This window comes from Morone saxatilis, unplaced genomic scaffold, assembly GCF_004916995.1.
Source record: "Morone saxatilis isolate NCDOM2014 unplaced genomic scaffold, NCSU_SB_2.0 Contig15, whole genome shotgun sequence".
Lineage (NCBI taxonomy): Eukaryota > Metazoa > Chordata > Actinopteri > Moronidae > Morone > Morone saxatilis.
In genome coordinates, this window is record NW_023339707.1 from 20,303,431 (window position 1) to 20,327,456 (window position 24,026).

Here is a 24,026-nt window from a genome sequence, read left to right on the forward strand (position 1 = left end):
TCCTAAAGGACTGGACAAGGCCTAACACCACCCTGAGGGTAAAGCTTATTATCGCTGCAAACTCCAAAGAGGCGGCTGTGGAGCTTGTGTGCACTTTGTCAGAGGCCTGTATTTCCATATTAATCTGCCACATTTAGGCATCTGAGACAGAGGGCCTCCTGTCACGCTTCTTTGATAACAGAGCAGTTAGCTTTTTCCCCTCATGTATAAATATGTATAATTCTGATAAGATTAATTGAAGCGCCTAAGTATACAGTGGTAGGAGATGAGTGGGTGGGAGAGAGGGAGACAGCAGGAGGGAGAGGAGACACATTAGGTTTCCAAAGCATGCATTTTAGACTGGCCTCTGCCTCAGACCTACTCCAGTGTGGGTGCCTAGGCTTTCTCCTCTGGGTCCAAAGTGCCTTGAATTGAAAATAGCATCTACCTAACAGTCCCTCAAAAATAGCTGAGCGAATACGTTTTCGCGCAGAGCCGATAAATACGGCGTGGAGCCTCTGACACCAAAGCCTCACCCCAATTTCCAGTGCTCTGGAGGAGATCAGATAGCCCTGTGTCATTTGATTTTCTGCCTTATCTCATCTGCACCCATCTTTTTGTCTCAAGCAGAGCTACATTTTAAGAAGCACACACTCCTTGTATCATTTGAAGGACAAAACTCAGAATGATATTGAAACAAATAATAGGATCACACTGTTAGAAAGGGGCCATTCTGGTGTTTGATACCAAGTGCTGATGTAGGCATGTCAAATGAGTGTCCTTCAAGTGACATTTGGGATGCAAATCCGTGGAAGTGGAAGTACATGTTGAAATTGCAGCAATCTGCAAAGTTCTTAGTTCATGAGTGCCATTTATGATCACGCCTCCACGATAGGTGACATTACGGATGCTGTAAACTAGAACACAATTTATACTTCTTGTATCCCGTACAGTCATTGAGCAGTTCCACTTTTCCAACTGACCAATAAAAATGTCTGTTTAATAGTTGTTTTCTGCAAAGTATGCTGAGTACTAAACAAGAGAGGGTAGTGAGCGAGGAGAAGACAGCAGGCGAGAGGGAGGTGTGGGAGAGTGGAGGTGAGGGATTCTGAGACAGATGAAACAAGAGGGAGAGAGAAAGCAGGAGAGGAGCTGGAGCAAGGGAGGAGACAAAGACATTCCCTAGTGCACAGCTTGAGTTGACTGACGGAAAGAAGAGAGGGCTGTAGAGAGAGAAAGGGAGGAGGAAAGGGAAGAAGGGAGATCAGCAAGGAGTGAACACGTCAGTGTGTGAGTGGCGTCTCTTATTAGAAGGTGCTGTCAGGGGCCTGCAGGGACCCCACCTTCCCCTTTCTCCTCCCTCTCCACTGGCCCCTGAGATCCAGCCTGGAAAATGATTGATGAGTGATACGAAGATAAACACGCGCCCTGGCCCCCAAAGGCAGCCCTGCAAAATGATGCATGCAGCATTATAAATAAACCTTGAGAAAATATTTTTTTACAATTAACAACAAAACAACGCAAAACAACTGTTGGGTGTTCTTATTTTGAATACTGTTACAGACGACACAAATAAACCCAGCTTTTTTTCTTTTCTTTGATGAGAGTTTTTCTAGTTTTATGTTTGTGTCTGGTGTGTGTTGTGTCTATGCAAGTGAGCAGGGAGCACTAGACTAACAAGGCTCACCAGCTGACTGGATGGTTAAGCCCCCCTCAACAGTTACGCTGCCTCCTCAGCAGCTTGGGCAGGCGGCTTTCCCACTCATTCACTGTGAGGCACCAAACACTGAGGCAAACCTTTTCTCATTTGGGAGAGCTCCAAATCATACCAGCTGTGTGTCGTGTATGTGTGTGTTTGAGGAATGCAAAAGTGTGCGAGAAACTGATGCGCAGTGTGCCATGTATGGATTCTAACTGCCGATACATAGCCTCCACAATACACACAAATACACACAAATACACACACAAAGCTATGTTGAACTGCTCACTAATTGTTGAGTAAGTCATAAATGTTTTATGCTACACTTTCTGTTAATGTTTAACACTGAGCGCCAAATGCCTCTATTACAAATCGAAGTGGAAAGGCAGATTATCATCAAATAGTTACATTATATCATTATGAGCCTACAGGCTGTGGTCTGGTGGAGGGAGAATGAATTATGAATGGAGTGTGAGGGAGGATCTTTTTCTTACCCCTAGGGACTTCCAACACCACAACTCATTTAAGTTGGATGAATGAGAGATAAGGAAGGAACCCACCCCCCACCCCGTACCACCATGCTGCTTGCCTTACACACTGGCCTTCATGTAATTTACTCCGTGCGCCGTGTCACTTCAGCTGCACGGAGCACACACACTTCTTATTGGGAGAAATGTATGCTGAAGGGTGCTTTGTTCATTGTCAAACTGTGCATACCAATGCTGAAAAACACCATAAAGAAATCTTGTCATCTAAGTCACTGGTGCATTTTCTGCCTGGCGCAGACTCGTGTCGGGCCTCTTTGTACATCTCTAAAATGAGTCCCCGAGCTGTGCTGTAGCGTTGCCTAAAAATTCTTCTCATCTCATTTCATCTTTCTCTCTTTTGCTCTCCCTCTCTCTGTCCTGTCTCCATGGATCCAGGCCGCAGAATGGGTCGATGATATTGTACAATAGGAAGAAGGTGAAGTACAGAAAGGATGGCTACTGTTGGAAGAAGAGGAAAGACGGGAAGACCACACGGGAGGATCACATGAAGTTGAAAGTACAGGGAGTTGAGGTGAGTGCGCTTACAAGAGTTTGGATTTATATGGAGTGAACGGGAAAAGAAGCAGGGTGGGGGTGGGTATGGGGTTGGAGAGAAGCAACCTTCACCCTGACACAGACAAACACAGGTCTACAGTGAGCTCTCCCTTGGCTGTAATGGAGACAGTCACATGCTGCAGTCGGCTCGTGTCTCCAAGGAGCCTTACCAAGAAACAATGCAGCACAACAATAGTTTTCCCTGGGAAGCCGGTGGAGTGGAACCGATTGTTTGTACCTTATTAAGGCTCTGGATGTTGCCTTTGCTCCAGAGAGCCTACATTAATCTTGCTGGCTCAAAGCAGTACTGTGGAGCTAGCGTTCCCTCACCTCACTCCAAGTCACTCCCCATACCAGCCGCTGCCATAAAAAGCCCAGTTGTATCTGTCCTTGGCTCACCCAGGCTCAATCTTGCTTGACCTGAGGTGGTGGCAATGCAGTGTGGGCACCCTGGCTGATTAATAAGCTCGCCCATATATTAGACCAGGCAAGTCTCAGCCCCAGACTTTAATTCTTTTGATTACAATTGTGCTAAAGCAAAGATGCTACAAGTTGAAATAGAGTAGAGATGTGAGGGTGGGAGATTTTGGTGTCCCATTTGTGTGTGTGTGCGCATGTACACAGACAAACACCTGCACACAATTCACGCACATGTACACATAACCACACACCTCAGGGAGTGGTGCTGTGAGTCTGTCACACAGTATGACAAAGACAAAGCTCAGACATTCTCCCAACAGGGGCTCTGCTCTCTGTTTGTACTCCTCCAGATATTTGTCACTGCAAGAAAATGGCCTCTTCCTTTGCCTTGCCAGACTAGTGTCATCTCTGGTCCTGCAGTGGTCTGATAACCTGTTGGGACTACGTACATCCATCCTTTTGGACTGTTACATATTTTTCTACTTTCTTGACAGTCTTGGATTTACAGGAGGTTTAGTCAGTCAGCTTGCATTGATACAGTTATATTAATGTGAACATAGATGCAGTAATGTTTAGTGTGTAGGCTCAGTCTTTTTCAATCTCCACAGAGTACACATAAATCTGTACAGACAGGGATTATGAAGTGATTCTGCCCTTTTTGGACTAGCATTTCTTACTCAGATCCTTTTTCACTGGCAAATGCGTTGAGTCTATTCAATCCAAGTGGCAATTGCACAAGTTGTATATTAACAGCAATACAGAAGTTCCTTAAGATGCAGTTACAACCTCAGTTAATAGGAAAACCTCAAACTAATATGAAGTATATGCACTTTATTTCAATAGCAGGATACGATAATTTCCTGTTCCATTTTTCTCAGTAAAGATGAACTCACCTAAACCGTGTTGGTGGACCTTTGACCAGCTTCAGCACTACCCAGGTCCCACCCTCATTGGCCATTTGTGGATTTCCCGTCTCCAGTAATAAAGAAAGATGGCATCATGATTGACCTCTTGGTTCTGTCCTCAAAGTGCCCCTTCAAGAAGAAGCCAGGGACATTAGGGTGTAATAGGAGGAGTACCTTCTCTGGTAAACATGGCTTGTACAGTTAATACAAGAACCAGCTGTTCCCCCAAACCAGTCTTAAAGCATACATACGCAATATAAATAAGCACATGTCTAAAGCAGAACATTAATAGAAAGTGGCAACAGATGTCAGTTGAAAATGTCCCCACATCTACCTTACTTTCGCTGTCTGTTATATCATCTAGGCCCACTTAAGCACACGTGGAAGCACTGTCCCCCAAAAGAATTCTGTACTGTATGCCACTGTCCTATTTTCGAGCATCAATGCTGGTCAATGCTCCAGAAAAGCAGCTGTTTTTCTTTAGAGCCATTCTCTCAACTGGTACATCACAGCTACTGTATCTTCGCTACTTCTCTTGTCCAGTGATAGCACGTGTTCTTCTGCGGTCTTGTAGCTGTCACAATGGATGAGCAGAAACATACGGCTATGGCATAAATATATCCAGACCTCTGTGACCAACAGTCCCAGCTTTATAAAAATTATATTAAAAAAAGACATTTCCTGGCAAGACATAGCTGAAGAAATTGGCTCTTGAGGTGAAAAATCGTGAAATAAAACACAAAAGACTCTTAAATCCAGGTCAGCACTCCAGATTCTCTTCATGCTACATATTGTGCTGTATATGCTGTGTGGTCTTGTTGACTTGCCATGGCCTGTCCAATGTGGTCTTGGGGCGTCAAAAGACGCACATTTCAGAAACAGAAGCAACACATGTTGAAAATAGAAAGGGGCAGATATCTTTATTACATAATTCTTGGGTGTTTGAAGAAGGATGTTTTCTTTCCTACTATTACAGTATTTTATTTTATGTCCATCAGTAGCAATAAGCAGTCAAAGGCCGAGATAGTTATCAAATTACTAAACCTGAAGAGTGCAGTGTACAATATGCAACATAAGATAAAGGGTGTATTAAAGCAAAATCATCATGAGTCACAAGCGTAAAGACCGCTTTTCATTCAGCTGTCGGCAATAATTCGGAACAAACTGTAACTCTCCATCCTGTGATTTTGCTCCGTGAGCTCCTATATGTTGTAACCAGTCTAATTTACCAGAGCTAATTGCTCTGTGAGTAGCAGAGCCAGTGCAAGGTGTGAAGGTGAGCTTAGTGGAGAGAGAGAACACGTGGAGAAACTGACTCAGAGCTGCAAAGCCACATGGGAGCTCATAGAAAGTGGACCATAATTGCTATTTCACAAACTGCACATAAAAATACAGCGCACACATTGTTTGTGCTGAGTTATAACACTTCGACTGTGTCTTGCTGCCTTGGAAGATCTGAGTCATGTCCTTTATACACCTCACTCCCCAAGACTGACAGAGAAAGGTGATCCATCAGTGTTGTAACCAGCCTATGATGGGATCCATGACCCATCATGTGCAGTCATGTTTACTGTAAGCACATACAAATGACTTGACCTTTTCTTTGTGCACAGTCAAAGTATGAGACCTCAGGAGAAGAGAAAGAGCTATCTATTTCTGCTTACTACTCTATTTAGAAGGAAAAAAGACAGATTAAGACTATTTAAATATATAATTCATATCATACCCCCACAAGGCAGAACACAAAGAGTTGACATAACTTGAGCATAACCTTACTTGTTTTACAGGATCGAGTTTACATCACTCATGCTGTGCTTTAGCTGCTCTGATTCCCCAGCCACCCAGTGCTTAATAGAGGTTCTGTGGCTATTACATGGGCCAGGTTTAGTGCACAGAGAGGACAAGTGTTGTGGGTGGTTCAGGCCAGTGATGTTCAGTGGCTCCAGTGAGGGAGAGGCTTTGAGTCCGGGAGCCAGGGGCCTTCTGGGGCCTGCGAGAAGCAGCCTTGCGTGGCAGGAGTAGATGTCAGCGTGTGCTGCTGCTGTCCTGTCTGCTCCGCAGTGCTGGCTCAGCAGCCCGTGTAAACCAAGGCTCTACTCTCTTTCTTCCTCTCTCTCTCTGTCTCTACCTTTTACTCTCTTTGTGTGTCTTTTTCTCTTCCACCCCCTTCTTCTGTCTTTCATTTCTTTTAATTCTTTCACTAGATTTTTCATTGTCCTTACTACTCCCACCTCTCTTTCTCCTTACTGCCCTTTCTGTCCTCCCCCCTCCTCCTTGCACTAACCTCCAAGTCCACAGTCCAGACGGACAGAACCTTGAGTTGGGCGGTAATGCTCCCTGTTCCCTAAAATTGGAGCGCAGGGCATGTTGCGGCATTAGCGCTTAACAGGCCGTGAAATAGCAGCCTGCCTTCCTGACGTCTCCCCCATCACTCCAGGTGAGCTGGCCAGACGGCTGGATAAATGAGCAAGCAGAACCCCTAGCAACCAGCATGCATTTGGGGCACCTGAGGAGAGATGTCCATCAGTGATTATCTCACCACACCCTGCTCTTACCAAGCAAGTTGTCTGCCAGCTCCTGGCCATTGCCAAACATCCATGGGGGTCCTTGCAATCACTCTGAAGATGTTCAGTGGCTGTCTATCAGTCAGCATCCTCGGCTACACCAGGTTTTGATTGGCTTTATTCTCACAGAGTGATGTCATCTTAATTCAAACTGTATGTCTCATGTGTGCATAGCTCTAGCATCCCCTGGCTTCTTGCTGTGAAATAGCAGAGACCTCAAACACATCTGCTTTGACAAACTCCAACTGATCTCCGTTCTGCTTCTTGTCAAGCTTCTACCACCTCTTCTTATCTGATTAGCTGTTAATATCAGCTCAACCCCTCATCTCCTCCACTCCTACACCCCTTCTATCCTTTCTCCCCATTATTCCTAAGCTTTAATAAACTCCCTCAAACGCAGATCGATTTTCTCTTAAGTGAAGGTGGCAGTGCCTCTGACTTATTTCATTACCACAGGCTAATTATACCGATTGAAATGAGCTTCTCTTCTTAAGGTGTGCTGTGCTGCTCTGCGCCCCTACACTCCCCAGACTTTAATGCCAATACAGTTCTCTACCAATTCCCTAACTCCCATTCCTGCCTCAGCTCCACCCCCCCATCCTTTCACCCAACCCTCTCACCCTCCGCCACCTAAATAATCAGCTGGTGTGTCCTTAGCTCCCGTAACTTGTCATTTCATGTTGGATCCACCCTAATGTGTGATTTCAACTGTGCAACTGTGCAATGAAGGAAGGTAATGGAGCATGCTGGTGGCTCAATCGCCTCTGTTCATTGATAATAATGAAGACAAATGTCAAAACATTAGTTGCTAATGTTGTAATGGAGTGGATGCTAGTAGATGCGCGCTGGATGCTACACTGCATTGGCTTTCAATATCACATGACCTTCACCGTTTAGTTCCTCTTTTTAACAGTAGTCTAGTCCTTCCTTTTGCAGAAAAATCAAACATTTTTTGTCCATCCAAGCACATTTATACCTGAATTAATTTGACTCTCTGGAGGCACAGCTTTATACTTTTACTTTTTGTCTGCTAGTTAAAAAGGTGGTGGGAAAAAATAAAATTCCACAATTTCATGGCCATCTGGGTGGGTTGCATTGGTAAATTATCAAACTAGCTGCATATCTGTGAAATAGAGTTGCTTTGGATGGCAGTATGCGTTCTCAGTGGCAGTGGTAGCACTGATTTACAGATCCAGTGGCTGATATCACCAGATTGTGCGGCCAGATGTGAGAGGGCACTAAACAAACCCCTGTTTCTGAGAGGAGGTGACACCGTGCATGCTTTCCCTCCTTTCCCTGCTCCAACTCAACTGTGAAATTAAGATCAGATTACTGATACAGGCAATGCCCAAAGCAAAAAAGTTTGTATTTTCCATTTTTATTCAAACTTATAGGCTGTCTTTTAGACAACAGTCAGCTGCCTGCTCTGTAAAGACAGTAAATCGATTACTGTTTCCATTGTCTTCTCTCTTCTCCTGGAGCCTGCTTTGTTATTCACTATTTTTTTCCTTGCCTTGGAGCTCACACAGCTAGCTCTTCCTTTTTGAATTACCTGATTGTGGAGGAGTTAAGACCAATCTGTGTGATATTTTAAAGAGTGGTTACCATGGTTATAACTCCTAACCTTCGGCTGTTACATACAATAGAGCAATAGTCAGTGAGTGGTTGCATAGGCACAGAAAGTATATGGTTTACTTACTACAGCTTGGCTTCTCATTTATTAATGCTAAGTTAACATAACCTTGGGATGAAGGAATATAAAAGCATTAAGTAAGATCTTTATTAGAAATTGCAGCATTAAGCTTAAGATGTTGCCATGCAAGGGAGGTAGGTGAGACCTGGATATCCATTTTAGTTATTGTGTGATTTTTTTTTTTAAATCCAGCACAGTAGATTAAAGCAGTGATCCTCATCCCAGCATAATGGCTTAATGGGGGTTGTTATGTTGTTATTAGCGACTGAACCAAAGCCTTCCCACATGAACGCCTTACCCCCAGCACTGGGAGCGTCCACTTTACCCATGGTTTTCCTTTAAGACCGCAGTAATTAGTTTTCCTCTCTTACTTCTTACAATTGCCGAATCACTCAGCAGCAGTTAAGCCCTCAGTCTGTCTTTCATGCTGACCCTGCTATCACCATTTCAATCCAGCAGCCGGATTTGAGGGGCTAATTTTGGAAAGGTTGCTGTAGGGAGCGAATGTATAAGGCGCCTGTCAAAAAGCTGTGCATTATCGACAGCTTCCGTAATTTAATTTACCACATGTTGCTACATGTTGAAGTGTTGTCATGCTGAGGCATCTCCATAGGGGTCCCCTTCTTTATTGTTATTTCCTTTCGGGGAAGGAAGAAATACCCAAGAAAATGGCCTGAGAAATATTTTAATTTCTTGCAAAACTTGAGGACTTTGACTTACATTTAAAGACTGGCTTTATGGAGGCTCCCCGCTGTAGCTCCCCATCTCCCTCCTGGGTTGCAGTGAAAAAGGGAGCGCTGTCCAGCAGCTTCAGACACCTTCACTGTGGTAAAAAGTCATTCAGAAGACTAATGGAGCCCAGTAAAATGAGGGAGTGAAGATGACTTGAAGCCATATGACTCCTTTCATTCTTTAGTGACACTTGGAACAGAAATCTATGGGGACAGAAACAAGAATGCTTACCACTACTTTGCATGTGTTCCATTATTAACATTAATACTACAGGTGCACCAAATCAAGTGAGTTTGCCAGCGTTTGATGTATGTAACACCATCCCCCCCAACACCATATATGCAAAGGAGGGGCAAGAGGTTTGTAGAAGGGGTGAAGAAAACAAAGCACTTTAGGCAGTTAGCAGGCTTTGCATGACTCTGGTTTGTGAATTTTTCTTTTGTTTGGTCTCGTGAGCGAAAGACAGATCCCTGGACAACGCAGGGCCTGGGTTTTATGTTAATGAGCAACTTTCACCAAGGCTTCTGCCTTCTACTGTTTCTCAGATCCAGGCCAGAACACTCTTCAGAGATTCATACTGCTCAGAAAACTGATACAGTGTGTAGTGTTATGTACCGAAAGACCCACTCTAGTCTAGACTTCGAACCATTGCTGGATTCAGTTGATTCACTTGAATTTAAAGGTAGGAGTTCAAAGGAAAGAAAGAAGTTTCAGCATCAGTCTTACTTTCACCTCCCTCATGTCAAGGTGCAAGTTCTTCGCAAAATCTCTGTTTAATGATCTACAACCAGCTTTTGGCTGGTTCACACATTTCTCTGACATTTCTGTCTACAGGCCAGGACCAAAGGGTCAGCTGAGGTCTATTGAGTAGAATCAAAGAGTGGTTTTCTATGCCTGAAAACCTGTAAAATGCATTATATAGATTTCTTGAAATGCCTTGGATATCTCTTCAGGATATGCCTTTTACTGAATCTGCAGGTTTCCCTTTCTCCCCATCTGTCTTATCTTGTTCCCTTTCCTCTCTCTTTCCTCCCTCTTTCTTACCTCCATCTGATTCTTCCCTTTGAAAAAGCCGCTTACTCCAATGGTCTCCGTTAATATGAGGCCATTCCTGTAGCGAAGGCAGACCTCTATGTCAAGAGCAGCAGTTTTCTTCGGATGTTGTTGGCAGAACCATCTCTTCTTTCCCCTGCTGCCTCTGGAACACTTGGTTCTTGTAATATTCTTCAGATAGGGAACGCAGCAACGGTGTTTAGGATACTACTATACACGGAGGGGCAGGGGCTTTGAGGAGGAATCATCCAGTGACATTATCTCCTCTTTACTCAAAAAGTCAGTACAGCTGGCCCCACAATTCCAAAGGAGCTTTTCTGCCTCATCTGCAAAAATATTTGTCTATTGACGTGTGCAGTGAGATGAATTTGTTATACTCGAGCGTCTCGCTCATCGGCTACCTTTATCTTTCTTTTTGCTTGGCTGTTTATTCTGCTGGCTACTGCACATGGTCTATGTATTATTAACCAGCAACACAGAGGTTTAGATGTAATTTGCTGCTGTCTTACATTTAATAACTACAAAATCAAAATGTAGCATTGCTCCAGAATTCACTCTTCAAAGGAGGTATAATGAGTGGAGCTGCAAAGTTCAAAGAGAATGGTTAAGTGTTTGTATAGAATTATACAGGGTGAGCAACTGTGCTTTCCTCAGAGTGATATTGAAAGGTTTGATATTTTACATGAAAGGGTGCTAAAGAGGAGTTTAACACAGGAAACAGGTTTAACCCTTCTGCTTTGGGCAACAGAGGAAATACTAATGCAGATAAAAGTCTGCTCATTAATGGTCTTGTCTTGTAAGTTTTGTTAGTCATAACTTTGTGTCTTGTGCCTTCTATTTCTCGCCTTCTGATCATCTCTACTTGTTTTTGAATTGCATTCTGCATCTCTCTTATTCCATTCCTGGCTGATACATCAATGTTAACCTTGTTCTTTTCACAGTAATCTGAATAAATGTTCGTTTCTGTGTCTTCCTGTATCTTTGTTCCTCGTTTTTTTCTTCAATTTCTGTTGATTTTCAACACTGTCTGTTCAAGTTTTGTTCTTTGTTTGGCTTTTTCATTTTTTGGGGTTGTCGTTTTGATTTATATTTTTTGTTGATAGTGCTGAAAAGAAGGGTAGCAACAGACTTTTGTGGATTTCTATTGCGCGTTCAAATGTGAGAGAGAGAATGTCTCATTTGTTTAAGCCCAAGGGGGTGCTAAGCTTGTTCTGCATTGTGTGTCGACACTGGTCCCCTGTTAATGTCACTGTCACTAAATAATGATGCATGCATGTAGACAGATGCACTGACAAGCACGCATACTCACACACAAATTATTGCATCTATGTACATTTGTTTAGTTTTACTGACAGAATCTCAGGGGGAAAAAATCTTGTTATTGTATGTATGTACACCACATATGTGACTAAATTTCCACACTGAACATGCACATAAGCAGATATAGTAAAACCTCATTTCATAAATGGAGCCTGTTATTGCTAAAAAATTACATTTAAAGATACAAAAAAAATCTTCTATGTGATAGATGAAAATGGGAGAGATAAAAATGAATCAAAAAGACTGTAGACTGTGGAAAATAAAAGACTGATGAAAAGGAGAGGAGAGAGCAAGAGAGGCTTAGAAGGTGGATGGATGGTAAGGGAGGAGGGGGGGTGGGGAGTGAGGGAAAGGCGAGTGTTGAGCAGAGAGGAGAGAGAAAGCCGGAATGAACGATATATAGCCTCTGGCAAACAGAAAACAATTGTTACACTGCCTCCCATAACCCACTTCAACCTTAAACAGCAGATTTTTTTCACTCAATTAATTTCTACACATTGGAGCAGGGGCCTTGGCTGAAGCTGGGCTTTTATGTGCTCCTGCTGCTGCAAGGCCTATACACATCTCTGTCTCTCTCTCTCCTCTTTTTCTCTGTCTCTCACTTTCTTTCTTTTTCTTCAGAAAATGAACATTCTGCATTGGAATGGACTGAAACACTTTAATAGATGAAGCCTGAATAAATGGGGAAATATTATATATTGAAAAAATAGCGCACACGCAAACAATTACTGTATTACTGTATTATCAAAGGCAGCCATGTAGAGCTTCAGGAAAACTTTGAAATAGGATTTAAAACTGCTATCATACATTCTCCAGAATGCTTTCCCGTATGAAGCTCATCAGTGATTTACATCATGCATTACTTGAAAAGCCAGTCAACTTTTAATGTAGATTTATGTTGATTATAAAATCCCCTAAGAATATTTACAGATACAATACAAAGGATGAATAACAATTAAGATAAATAAATAATGATATTAATAATGATAATAATCATACACAGGAGCAAACGGGGCCACGGTGGCCCTATGTGGACAGCAGGTTGACTTGCCTGAGGGCAGAGAGAGGGAGAGCAGGCAGAGACAGATGGACAGATAGATAGGGGAGGGCATGACTGAGCTGTGTCTGTGTGTGGTGAGTGAGGGCCAGTCGGAACAACATGAATCATGGCTCCAGTTGAGAGAGGAGGAGATCAGATCAATAACAGCCCAGAGGAGGGAGAAGAGCAAGAGAGAGAAAAAGAGGATGAAGGGAGGACACAGGAGGTGTTCATCACTGGACCACCCTGACTCCCAGCATGCTCACTTTTTTTTTTTTTCTTTCACAGGCTGTACAGTTAATATATTGAGCAGAGTGCAGGTTCATTTTCTTGGTCAAAGCTAAAACATAGGTAGATACAGATAATGTGCTAATGTGTAAGTATGACTTATTGATTATTCAAATGATGTCATGTACAGGCTATTTATGGACATCCTTTGCAAAGAAATGTAAGGATACTTTTGGAGGCTACTCATTTCACAAGCGTTGACCTACACTTAATCTAAAGAGACTCTCTTAAAGTGCATTACAAAAAATATTATAGTCACATTTCGAATGTATAGCTTTATCAGCTGAAAGGAAAGTACTAACAGATTCATTTTACTCTTGAAGCAAATTCTGGTTTAATTGTGCATTTGCAAATGTGGTTGCTTGTGTGTATGTGTAAAAAGTGTGTGTTTTTGTCAAGTGCATGGAGAGTGCAAAGGCTCAGCAGTGGTCATTTCTCATTAAGTGACCAGTGTGCCTAGGGGAAAGGCCTGTTTTTACAGAATATGTGTGTGTGCCAGGAGCAGGAGCAGTGGCCAGTGTTGGAGAAGCTGTATGGATGTTTAAGCATGCTACGTGCACAAGTGTGATGGCCAAGCTCTCCACCATCGTACTGTGGAACAGGCAAGCAATTTTTCTCATCCCTCCTTTTTTATATAATTTGGTCGATAAAGGTGAAGGACGTTTCATCGCTGTTTCTCCCTCCTGACTCCCTCCTCCTTGTGCGCTCTGCTCTGTCTCAGAGTGAAATCCCAAGATAAAGCTCGGCGGCGCTCCATGTTTAATGGAGCTTAATCCCACAGATTTGAGATACGGAGCTGTGAGGTAATTCCCTCATGCCCATCTTCACTAACACAGAATGGTCATGTGACCACCTAATTCTGCCCCATTGCTAGATTCAGACAGACAGGTGAACACACGGAAAACATAATAAACGGAGACTAAACTCTGCCAAGGACAAATGCTTTTGCTTTTTTTAAACAATTTATCAGCAAAAGGGTTGTGCTTTTTCTCAGGATCACAGAATGCTCACCATCTCATCTGCTGTAAAAACACTTTCCCTTCAACTGTGCCTCAGTTAAATGTGGTCATGTTTACTTTGACTGGTCAGTCAACCTCCCTCTTGATGGGGGATTTATAAATTAATCTGCAACACAGAGACGTATATGAGCCAAAGTGACAAGTTTGGGGAGTCATAACTGAAAGCTTAGTGTCCACAGACATGACTCCAGCCACACCATCACGTCAGAACGCTTGGAGAGAGTTCAGAGGGGTTGGCTGGCTTGAGACTATTTGGAGAAGCCATGTGCTGGGAAGTATTATACCCACCAACAATCCTCCTTAAGTGATGAGCTGACACTAAGCAATTTACTATTCACCCTGCCAGTGGAAATATTTTCAATCCGAGTGCATAAAGCTCCCATGGCAGGCAATACGCCAAGCCCTCTTCTTCCATCTGACACTTTTTGTTTCAGAATAGCCACTGTGTGGTTCAATTTACCCCAAGACATGCTTGTCAGGCCCGCCTGACATGAGCTTCGTTGTCAATGTGTAAAACAGTCCACATGGATGATTGCAGAGCAGCACTGGTTGTTAGTGGTGGTGACTGGGGTTTGAGAGAAAGTAAATGTGCATGTTACCAAATGTGCCTGTTTTTTTTAAAATAGACTAAAAAGGATGCTAAAAGCAAAACAAGAAAACAAGCAGCTCCACTTATTTAATCAGTATTAGGACTACATGTAATTCCCCACAGATTTCCTTGTCTGCCCTGATTCCACCTTTTCTCCCTTTTCCTATTGTTTTCATCCCTTCTGTCCTTACTACCCTCTACCATGTTCTTCTATCTTCTCTTGTCTCCTCCCCTCCCTTCTTTGCTTCCTCTCAGGTAGAAGGCACCTAATTGTCACGGGAGTAGAATGAAAAACACAGAAACACTGTATAGTTATTGTCCAAAACAAAAACAGCAGGCTTGGGCACTCAGAAAAGCCACATACACATAAGCATCCGGATGTCAGTGTGCTTGGGCAGAAGCTGAATGTTCGAAGCTGTGTTTGTGTTTGTTTATGTGTGTGTGAGTGTATGTTTCTGGCAGGTGAGGGGGCACATCATCCTTTATAGCTGCACTCTCTCTGGCGCTGTCACTTCAAAGTCTCAATCGCTTGCCATTCCAGACCCCAACCACTGCCAACACAGCCAATCCACCTCTGCCAAGGTCCTCTTCATCCCTCTGCTACTGCTCTTCTCTCTCCTCCTTTGCATAATTACCCAGGTAATTGTGGAGTAATTGACTGCATCACCTGCTCCTAGGATGCTCTGGCATTGTTTAATAAACAGCTGGAATATGCGCCACATGTTGTTGGAGAGCAAGAGGAAGAACATATTGGGGCAGAGGGGGAGGGCTGAAGATTGGGAGAGATGGTAGGAGGAGGACTGAAAAGAGCCGGGTAGTGGAGTGTGAAAAGGAAGCAGTGAGAGTGTTCACATGCTAATTTCCCAAACACAGACACACAGATATAACATTCTCTAGGCAAGTCCTGAACTTGTTATGCAAGGTGAACATATTATTGCCTGTGGAAAGATTAGTGAGGGAGAGGGTAATGAGAGTGGGAGATGGATAGATTTAGAGACACAGGGAAGAGAAGAGGCAACAGAAAGTGAGTGAAAGAAAGTTTGAGGCATGAGCGAATGAGATGGATAGATGGAAGGGGAGCGAGAAAGGAGAAAGGGGTGAAGCGAGCCTCTCAGGGCTAATGACATTAAGGAGGTCTGATGAATCGACACCCGCTGAGTGTTATTGACGTCCCCTGAGCCTGCCCAGGCAGAGCCAGCCTCCCAGCCCGGGTATTGGCTGGGCCTGCTCCTCAATTAGACTGCCTGATTAGATTCCCTCGGTTGTGCCCTCTCATGGGTTGAGCAGGGTGGCATGATGGATGTGATGGGCAGGATTATCAGAGGGGGGTGTCACCCATGCCCCGCCTGGGGGGCACCAGACGATGGGTTTGACCAGTCGTCGCAGGGGCGTGTAGGCGGAGGGCAGGGGGCACGGCGCGAGTCTCTTATTGAGGCTGTCAATCATTGCCGCTTACAAGATAGAGGCTGTGTCTCTGCACAGAGATGCGCAGGAGTAATTACTATTCCATCTCACTTGGCATCTAGATATATGAGGCTCTTCACAACCACTGACCTCACGTGGCAACCCTTCACCATCTTTGAAATTGTTTGAAAATGCTCAATTTACATATCCTGTCCTTCATTCACTAATCCTTCAAAGAGGGACTCAGATTGTAACTGTGCTTACATACTGCAGACTCTGTGGTTTTGATTTAGTGTGGTCTTTATTTACCAAAGTAAATGTGAAAAATGCTAAAGTCTTTAGAGTTTAGTTGTGTTATCATCTGTGTTCCTACATTAGTCCCTAATGTTGAAGAGTTGGCCAGGATATGTCCTTAACCCTATTCTCCCCATTTTCTGGTAGTGACAGTTTCTTACAACCATTCATCAACATCTTGGCTCTTGTAGTGCAAAAAATGGGGCAAGTCAGGTAAGTGTCCCAATTCAGCAGTTTTGAAAGGCAGTAACTAATGATATCTCAGGAATGGGGGCTGCTGCTGTTTCCCTGAGAACTTTCCTTCCTGTTCCATTGTGTGTTTGTGTGGCTGGATAGCTAGCTAATGGCCTGTCTCTGATGAATTAGGGGGTCTGACACCCTGCAAACACACTCTCCCAAGGTCAGAGCAGCCCACAGATTACCATATCCGGGGGGTTTAACAATCTAACACAGCCTCAAGTCAGTCGGATGACAATTGAGTCGAGCACACAAGAAGATAAGGGAGTTGGAGAATGGGAGGGGGGGTATGGCTCCAAAGGAAGAAATTGCTTTTAAAGTGGAGAAAACCTGCAGTGATCTCTGCCGCTGATGTCCCCAACAGTGGCTGTGATGCCAAGTGTCCATTTGTGCATCCCTCTCAGTTAGGGCACTCTTGCAGTTGTTCACTCGACAATGTTATCCCTTCTCTTTATTGAAAGCTGGTATTCAACCCTCCAGTCTGTGTTAAAGAGTCCTCTTACACCCAGCAAAGTGCTTAGTGAATGTGCTGTGCCGAAGCACTTCCATATTTCTTCACAATAGCACCAAGTTGTTTTCAAATACAGCGTAGTATAATGTTCCATTAGGAAGTGTAACATATTGTATAATGCATTTCATTGATTCATAACAGAATGTGGTCAATGTCTCAGCCTTGTTGTCAGGTGGACACTGTCACAAAGAAGTAGATAAAACAATCAGAGAGCGGAGAAGCTGTAGGCGATAGAAACATTTAGATTAACACAGCTAAATATATGCACAAGCCTGAACTTGAACGAAAAATACAGTCATGCAAACACACATGCACATTCATGCATGCTCTCGGAAACAAATTGTAACACATGAGGGCATACACACATCCACCCACACACTTGCCAAATGTGTCTGCAGGGAGCTGGCTAAAATGTCAAGCTATGTGCATGGCTGCCTCCTGTCGACGCCTCTCTCCTTATTTCACAGCAGCACCTGGTGGTGACAAAGAGCACAGAGGAGAGTGACTCCCTAGGAGAGGAGAGGAGAGGAGAGTCCACCCATTCCCTAGACAACAGACCCTCCCTGTCCCATCATGTTCTCCTTGCCTGTCAATCCAACTCAGGGCTGCTTAATTTCACTTTGAATTGACGATGTTCGAGCCCCTGCCAAAGTTTGAGGGATTTTAGACGTAGTACCAAAGCCAAGGAGCATAATGAATGAAAAGCCCCTTCCCAAATTGATTTCAAACTAAATCAAACCCTGGTATTCAATTATCTGCCAGAGCTGCCACTGAGGAACTTTAAAGTTGTATAGGCAGAGAAAGAAAGAAAGAAAGGGAGGGGAGAAAGTGAGGAGAGGGAAAGAGGACTGTCGGAGCAGAATGCAAATGACTCCATCCCTGCGTGGTGTCAGAACAGGTGGCCCAGTGGTAGCGCTGGGGCTGATGAATGAGCTGTTGAAGTGGAGCCCATTGCTACCTCTAGCTAGTGGCAGCTCCAATTCTGCCTAGTTAAGCATTTGGCCTCCTCTGCCAGGAAGGCTTAATTGAAGAAATCATCACAGGGACCGGGACAGATCTGGTGTTACTGGGACCAAATTGTCTGTCTGCCCAACCAGACTGTAACATCATAATAGTGTGATACTATCCATCCACTAATCACAAGAAGTGTTTCATTACAGGATACCAGACCAGGACCATATTTGTTTTTATTATGCACCCAGGGTGAATTGCTTCAGTGTATTTGATACAGTCAGAAGCCTCTAATTCATGACCCGTTCATGTAGATTACTAGCTCCTACTGTTGTTTAAAAAATCCATTAAAAACAGCTCACAAAGACATACTGCTGCTTTGACTAATGTAATACATTATGTTGAACAGCACGTGTATTGCTGGTTTTCCTAACTTGCCTTTATCACTCAGGTAATTACTGTTTTAGTGTTATTTAATACAGTATTACACCTGCATGAGGAAGACAAAATGTCCTGTTCTTTTGTGACACTTGTTTCTTTTTTCTTTTTTTCTTCCTTTGTAATATTTAATTCAGTCTACCACAGCCCGTTGGACATTATTCACAGCAGACAAGCAGACCATGAGGCAGGGAGCAGAAGGCTTGCAACCCGATTGGTTTGTCTTAGCAGAGACCAGTGCCTTTTTATTGTATCAGAGAGTGAGGGTAATTATTGGTAAATTACAAAAACCTGTCCTGTCAGCGATATCAAGCAGAAACCAATCCAGTCATTGACACCGCAATTGCGTTCCAAAAAACAAGTAGCCTTTGGCCCCCTGCCGCACCTGCGCATAGTGTATCAAATGTTTGGCCTAACTAATGAACGACTGAATGCAATTATAATGTACTATCTCTGAAATTAGGCCTGCCATGGTGTTAATTACATAATTACTGAAGATGTCAGCTCTATGCGGGAGGGTGGAGTGTCAGTGGAGAGAGTGGAGCACACAGGGAGGGAAGTTGCTTTGCTTTCAGGGATGAACTATAGACGCTTCTTTGATTCATGATGCCGGCTTTGTGGAAAATATCGCCTTTGCCAAGTTAATTTTGAAAAGGCCAGCATATTTGGGCAGAGACAATCAGCCTGACCTTTCTGAGAACAACCCCAGTTTTCACTCTTTCACCTCTTTTTTTATTCTTTCTATTTTCTTTTTCTTTCTTTCTTTTTTCTTTTTCTTTCTACTGTATTTCTTTCTTCCCATCTCCCCTTCACTCTGCTTTCTCTCCTGTCTCCGTTCAGTGGGGCTGACATGCACGTCCTTGACAGCAGCGTCTGCTAATAGAGACCGCCATTGTTTATCAACACATCCCACTGATGAAGCAGCCTTCCTGTTTCTGTTGGAATATTTGTACAAATTTATTGGAGGCTGCCTCTATTAGACGCAGGCCTTTGCTAGAAAACAAGTATGCTCCTAGTGTAGACAGACAATTGTATTCTCCTGCATGTGTACTTCACTAATCAAGGCGACGCAGATGACTTTGCCGTTGTTCAGTGTGCAGTTATATGATGCAGATGATTGGAATATCAATTCATTCCACACTTGCAGCCTCATGGCTAATTTGCAATGGCTGTATATCAAATGTGTCATGAGAATGGGGAGCCATATTTTCCTTACAGAGAATATGGAACAGAATTTGTCATTTGCCATGCAATGCGAACCGCTCCCTGGTGACATTTGGTATGGAGACTGACGCTGAGCATGTGTGTTTGTAAAAGAGTGAGCGAGAGAGAAAGAGTGGAACTAAGTGTTAATGTATTTGTGTTGAGTATGTTTGAGAGTTTGTCACTAGGATCTGGGGCTGCAAACAGACAGGGAATGATGGGGCCAGGGCGTCCCAAACGAGATGCAGATGAGGAGCCATGCTGAATAATCATGTACCATCACCGCTCTTCCACAGACAGGGAGGGGTCTCCATCACAGCTGTTTCAGCCCAGACACAACCCGACTGCCGCCCTCCATCCCCCACCTCTCTCCCCGTCCACCTGTCCCATGTCAGTACTGCCAGCCGAACAAACTCTGACGAGACTTTTCTAGGAACTGAAAATAGTTTACCTCCTCCCTGTTCTCTGTTATACCTCCACCCGCGGCCTCCTGCCTCGCTAGTCTGCTGTTTTCACAGGAAATTAGCCAGACGTCCCCTGAGGTGGATCTCGTGCATAGCAAGATATCTGCCTGTCAAGGTGTTCTACGGCTTCTGCATTCATTTGCTGCTCAGTGTCTCTCTCACCCCCCCGTCTACCTCTCCATCTGACCCCTGCAACTGCACTGTCTCAAAAGTGAGTTTAGAGCCCGTCTGGACCACAGTATGTGAGCAGTGTTTTTCCTTTGTTCATCTAAAAAAAGTATTTTTTTTACACCATAGAGATGATTTGTTCCTTAAGATACTTGTTTCTTCCACCTATTGTTCCTGTCACTCTAAACTGTTTTTTTGTGTTTTCCTCTGTGACTGTGAGGACGATTACAAAAGTAGGGTTCTGCCTTTAATCACCACCTGTATTTTGAGTGTTATGCTCTAACCCTTGCCATACAGGGCCTGACATCACTCTTGAGAGAAATAATTGCTCTGCCTTAAGCTGGTCTAGCCATGGCCCCGGCCGCACCATAGGTATCAGAACTTAACAACTCTTTGACCTGAGGTGCTGTATTTATTACACCTTGTTTTATGACCCCATAAAACAGTCCCTTGATGAATTTGATAGGCTTATGAAAACATTTCCATCCAGACGGGCTGTAACAGTTTCAGAGGGACAGACCTGTACAGTAACTTTCTTCATCAGCACGTTCTGCCTGAGGCCAGCCTGTAAACTAGTAACAGCACTTCATGCCATTCTTGTTCTGCAAATTTTTGTGCACTCAAAGAACAGTATGATGAACAACTGTGAAGCTGAGTAGTGACTGGGTGACTGATCAGGTTACACAAGAAATGAAAAAAGGTTGAAAAATAAAACAGTGCAATTAGAAGCTTATGGAAATTAGGCATGTTTAATATAAGTTTAGTGATGCTGTTTTGCTTCACAAACCACTAAACTATTTCCTGGACCATCTTGTGTTAAACTGGTGTGCCCATTTTCCAAGTGGTAATGGGTGACCTCTGCTATCATCACTTGCTTTTAAGGACAGTTGCGTTCAGGTAGTGAGTCACTGAAATGGGTCAGATAGTGGCCCATATTTGCCCCTCTACATGAGAACAGAAGGTGGACGTCAGTCACAGTGGAGGAGCCCAGGGAGAAGCAGCACCTCTCGGGATCTGTCCCTAGTAAAGAATCGCTGAAACAGGGAATTCAGTGGCCCAAGACTTCTGCAACACAAAGGACTGTCCTCCTGCTCTGGCACTCAGGGGACGAAGTCAGCAAAGTGCCTCTCCACAGCCAAGACCAGAGCACTCGATTCATTGTGTGTCTTTTGTGCTCTTAGAGGCTCTGTCCCGCTTTAGCTTTTTTTTATTTTGTTCAACTCATGCAGACACTTGAGAGGTGCCAATGAAGGATGGCACCCATTTGTGGATGTCTGACACAGCATCTTACAATTGCCCATTAAAGACTTACAATTGGGTTTAGAGAAAAAAGTCTGTTGTCTCGTTTTGGTGCAGTGGACAAAGGACGCTTAGGTAAAATGACCAAGTCGGGCCTGTGCTTTTAAGATGTAATGATCTCCAGTTTATAGTGATGTCTGCCTATTTTTTGTCTAACTTGATAATGGGAAAGTGTTTTCTATGCAAGATAATGTGGTACCCTAACAGGATTGATTTTAAGGCAGCTGTGTGTTATGGGGTTTAGTGGTGGACAGTTAGATGACACTGCTGGGAAAAAACAAGCCCTCTCTGCAGCACTACACCTCCTCAGTTCAAGGATACAGGCTACCGTCACTAATCCACTGAATGAGTGCGTTGACCACTCAGCCTTGCTCTTCAATGCATTTACCCTGCATTATCAGGCAAAGGGAGAAAGACACAGCCACAGAAGAGTACAGTCACATGCACTTGTGCTGATACGTGTACAACACATGATCCAGTGACAAAGACACAATACTTATGCAACATGACACATCTGAAGTGCCAGAGCGAGGAGGGGAAATGAGGGGGGCATTGGAGTCTCCCGTGAGCTTACACCTTCTTATACTGTTGGTTGGCCCATGAAATATTAACAGTGGCTGCCTCCCCTCTGAATAAACCAATAGAGTAGTAAAGGGTGAGGTCTGCCTCACACAGTGTTTAATGCATGCCCCTTAGGGCCTCAGCTTGGTCTGAAAAATAGGGCCTTTTCTCGCGTTCTTACCTTCACTCTTGTCTACCTTCTTTCTTTTATTTTGTCTATCAAACTGTTTTCTTTTTTGTCTTTCTTCCATCTTTCAAGCTTTTTTTTCTTTCCTCATCTACTAGAAGGGGAGAAAAAGACAGACAGCAAGAGAGAGTATAGGAGAAAGCAAGAGAGAGAGAGAGAGAGAGAGACGGTGAGTGGTGGGATTCAGTGGGCTTAATGTTATCAGATGGCCGGTGCGTTGGCTCCTCTGCCTGAGCCTGTTGTCTGTCCTCTAGCTGTGTTTTTCCCTATGTGCTAGGAGGAAATGGTTGTTCTATGGCGATCTCTGTTTTATGAGGCATACAGGCGCTTTCTCATCTGTTCGTTGTTTTTCACCCAACACCATCACAATCTTTCCCTCCTACGGCAGAGCAGCAGACCACCCTTTACAAGGTGACTATAACAAAAACAGCAGAAAGCATGAATAAATTAAACAGATGCTTAGATATCGCCTTTTTAATGGTGGATTTTAGACGGTTGGACAGTTTGTGATATCCTCTGTTTTACCTCGAACACAGCCTTCAAAGCCACCATATTGGTCAAAAGGACACAAAAATGTGGCATATAAATCCTTTCCCTAATGTATTACACCATGTTTGGGAAGTGTGACAGTGACAATAGCATAGCCTAGGTGGTTCCCTGTTTCCATGCAACCCACGTGAATTTGCACGCCAGTTATTTCTTAATCCACAGCCATCTGGCTGCAGATGATTGAGCGTCTTTCCAGAGCGTCTTGCAGTACGTTCACTTGGCACCACAGAGTACAAAAAAACCCATTCCAATTTAATTAAACTGAAAGAATATCATTAGGGTTCTTAATGATGATTAATGTCTAAATAATAATAACATTTATGAAGTATTAGGGAATTAGAGTTCTACTTGGATGTGAAATTATTCTTTCAGTTCAGGTACAGGACATTGTTATAACAAATAGCAACCCTCATTACTCATATCATTGGCTCCTGAGTTAGAGATTCAGACAGATCGGGAATCCATTTTATCTCCAAGTTTACTCTCCACTGGATTCTTTCTTCTTTGTGAACTATAGAACATTCGGCGATCCACTCAGCCCTGAAAGCCGCTGACAACAAAGTCTTTGTAGTTTTCTTCCTGTTGACTTATTTTCTTACTTTCCTCCCCCTGTGTTAAAACAAATGGCAACTGCAGGAAGCAAAAGAAAAAAAAAAGAGCTGAAAAGTTGACATTTAGCTTAAATGGAGGTGGAATGGGCCGCAGGGATGCTGCTGTAACGATGCAGGGGAGACTAGGGCTTCTTCTCTCTTCCCGTCCCGCTGAAACAAGATTTATGACCTCACGAATACCATCATATTTTAGCAGCTGATGTACACTGTGGGTGGTTTATCTGGGATTGAGGGCTTTGCTGTTGAGCCCATCACTGTGGGGCTTCTATGACTTACAGTGGCAACATGCAACAAGAGGTAACAAAAAGGACACTGTGTTGTTGGTTTGCTATATCTCTAATAAGTCTACCACATGACACATTTTTCCCCACAAATATGAGAATTTGTATGCTCAAACAAAAGAACAGACAAAATAATGGGGGGAACGAAAAAAAAATAGTATAAAAATCTACTTCTCTGTTAAATTCCTCCTCACATATTATCCATTATCTTTCAGGGGAAGCATGGGGAGTCATAGAGCATTGAATGAGAGATCTTATATTCATCTGTGCCCCCTGCTTTGCGTGTCATTGCTATACCCTCTTGCTCTTCCCTCACCGCTTTCCTCTGGCAGTGTAATTGACAGGCTTCAGCAGTTAAGACCTCCAACAGCTCTTTCTTCATTTGGAGACACTTTGTCGGTTTTAATCAGGGCTTTAATTGGCAGGCTGGCGGTGGGTGAGTGGCACCAGGGGCTGGGGCATAGAGGCGACAGTGACTTTCCAAAG

The 24,026-nt window shown here is 43.7% G+C and overlaps 1 protein-coding gene across 1 annotated transcript in view; it reads left to right on the plus strand.

Moving 5' to 3' along the window:
* The window catches only part of camta1a (calmodulin binding transcription activator 1a), a 271,771-nt gene that overhangs the window by 151,845 nt on the left and 95,900 nt on the right, over positions 1-24,026 (plus strand). The window contains exon 4 of the mRNA XM_035657274.1: positions 2,602-2,737. Coding sequence (XP_035513167.1) covers positions 2,602-2,737 — 136 coding nt within the window. The remainder of the gene's footprint in view (positions 1-2,601; positions 2,738-24,026) is intronic.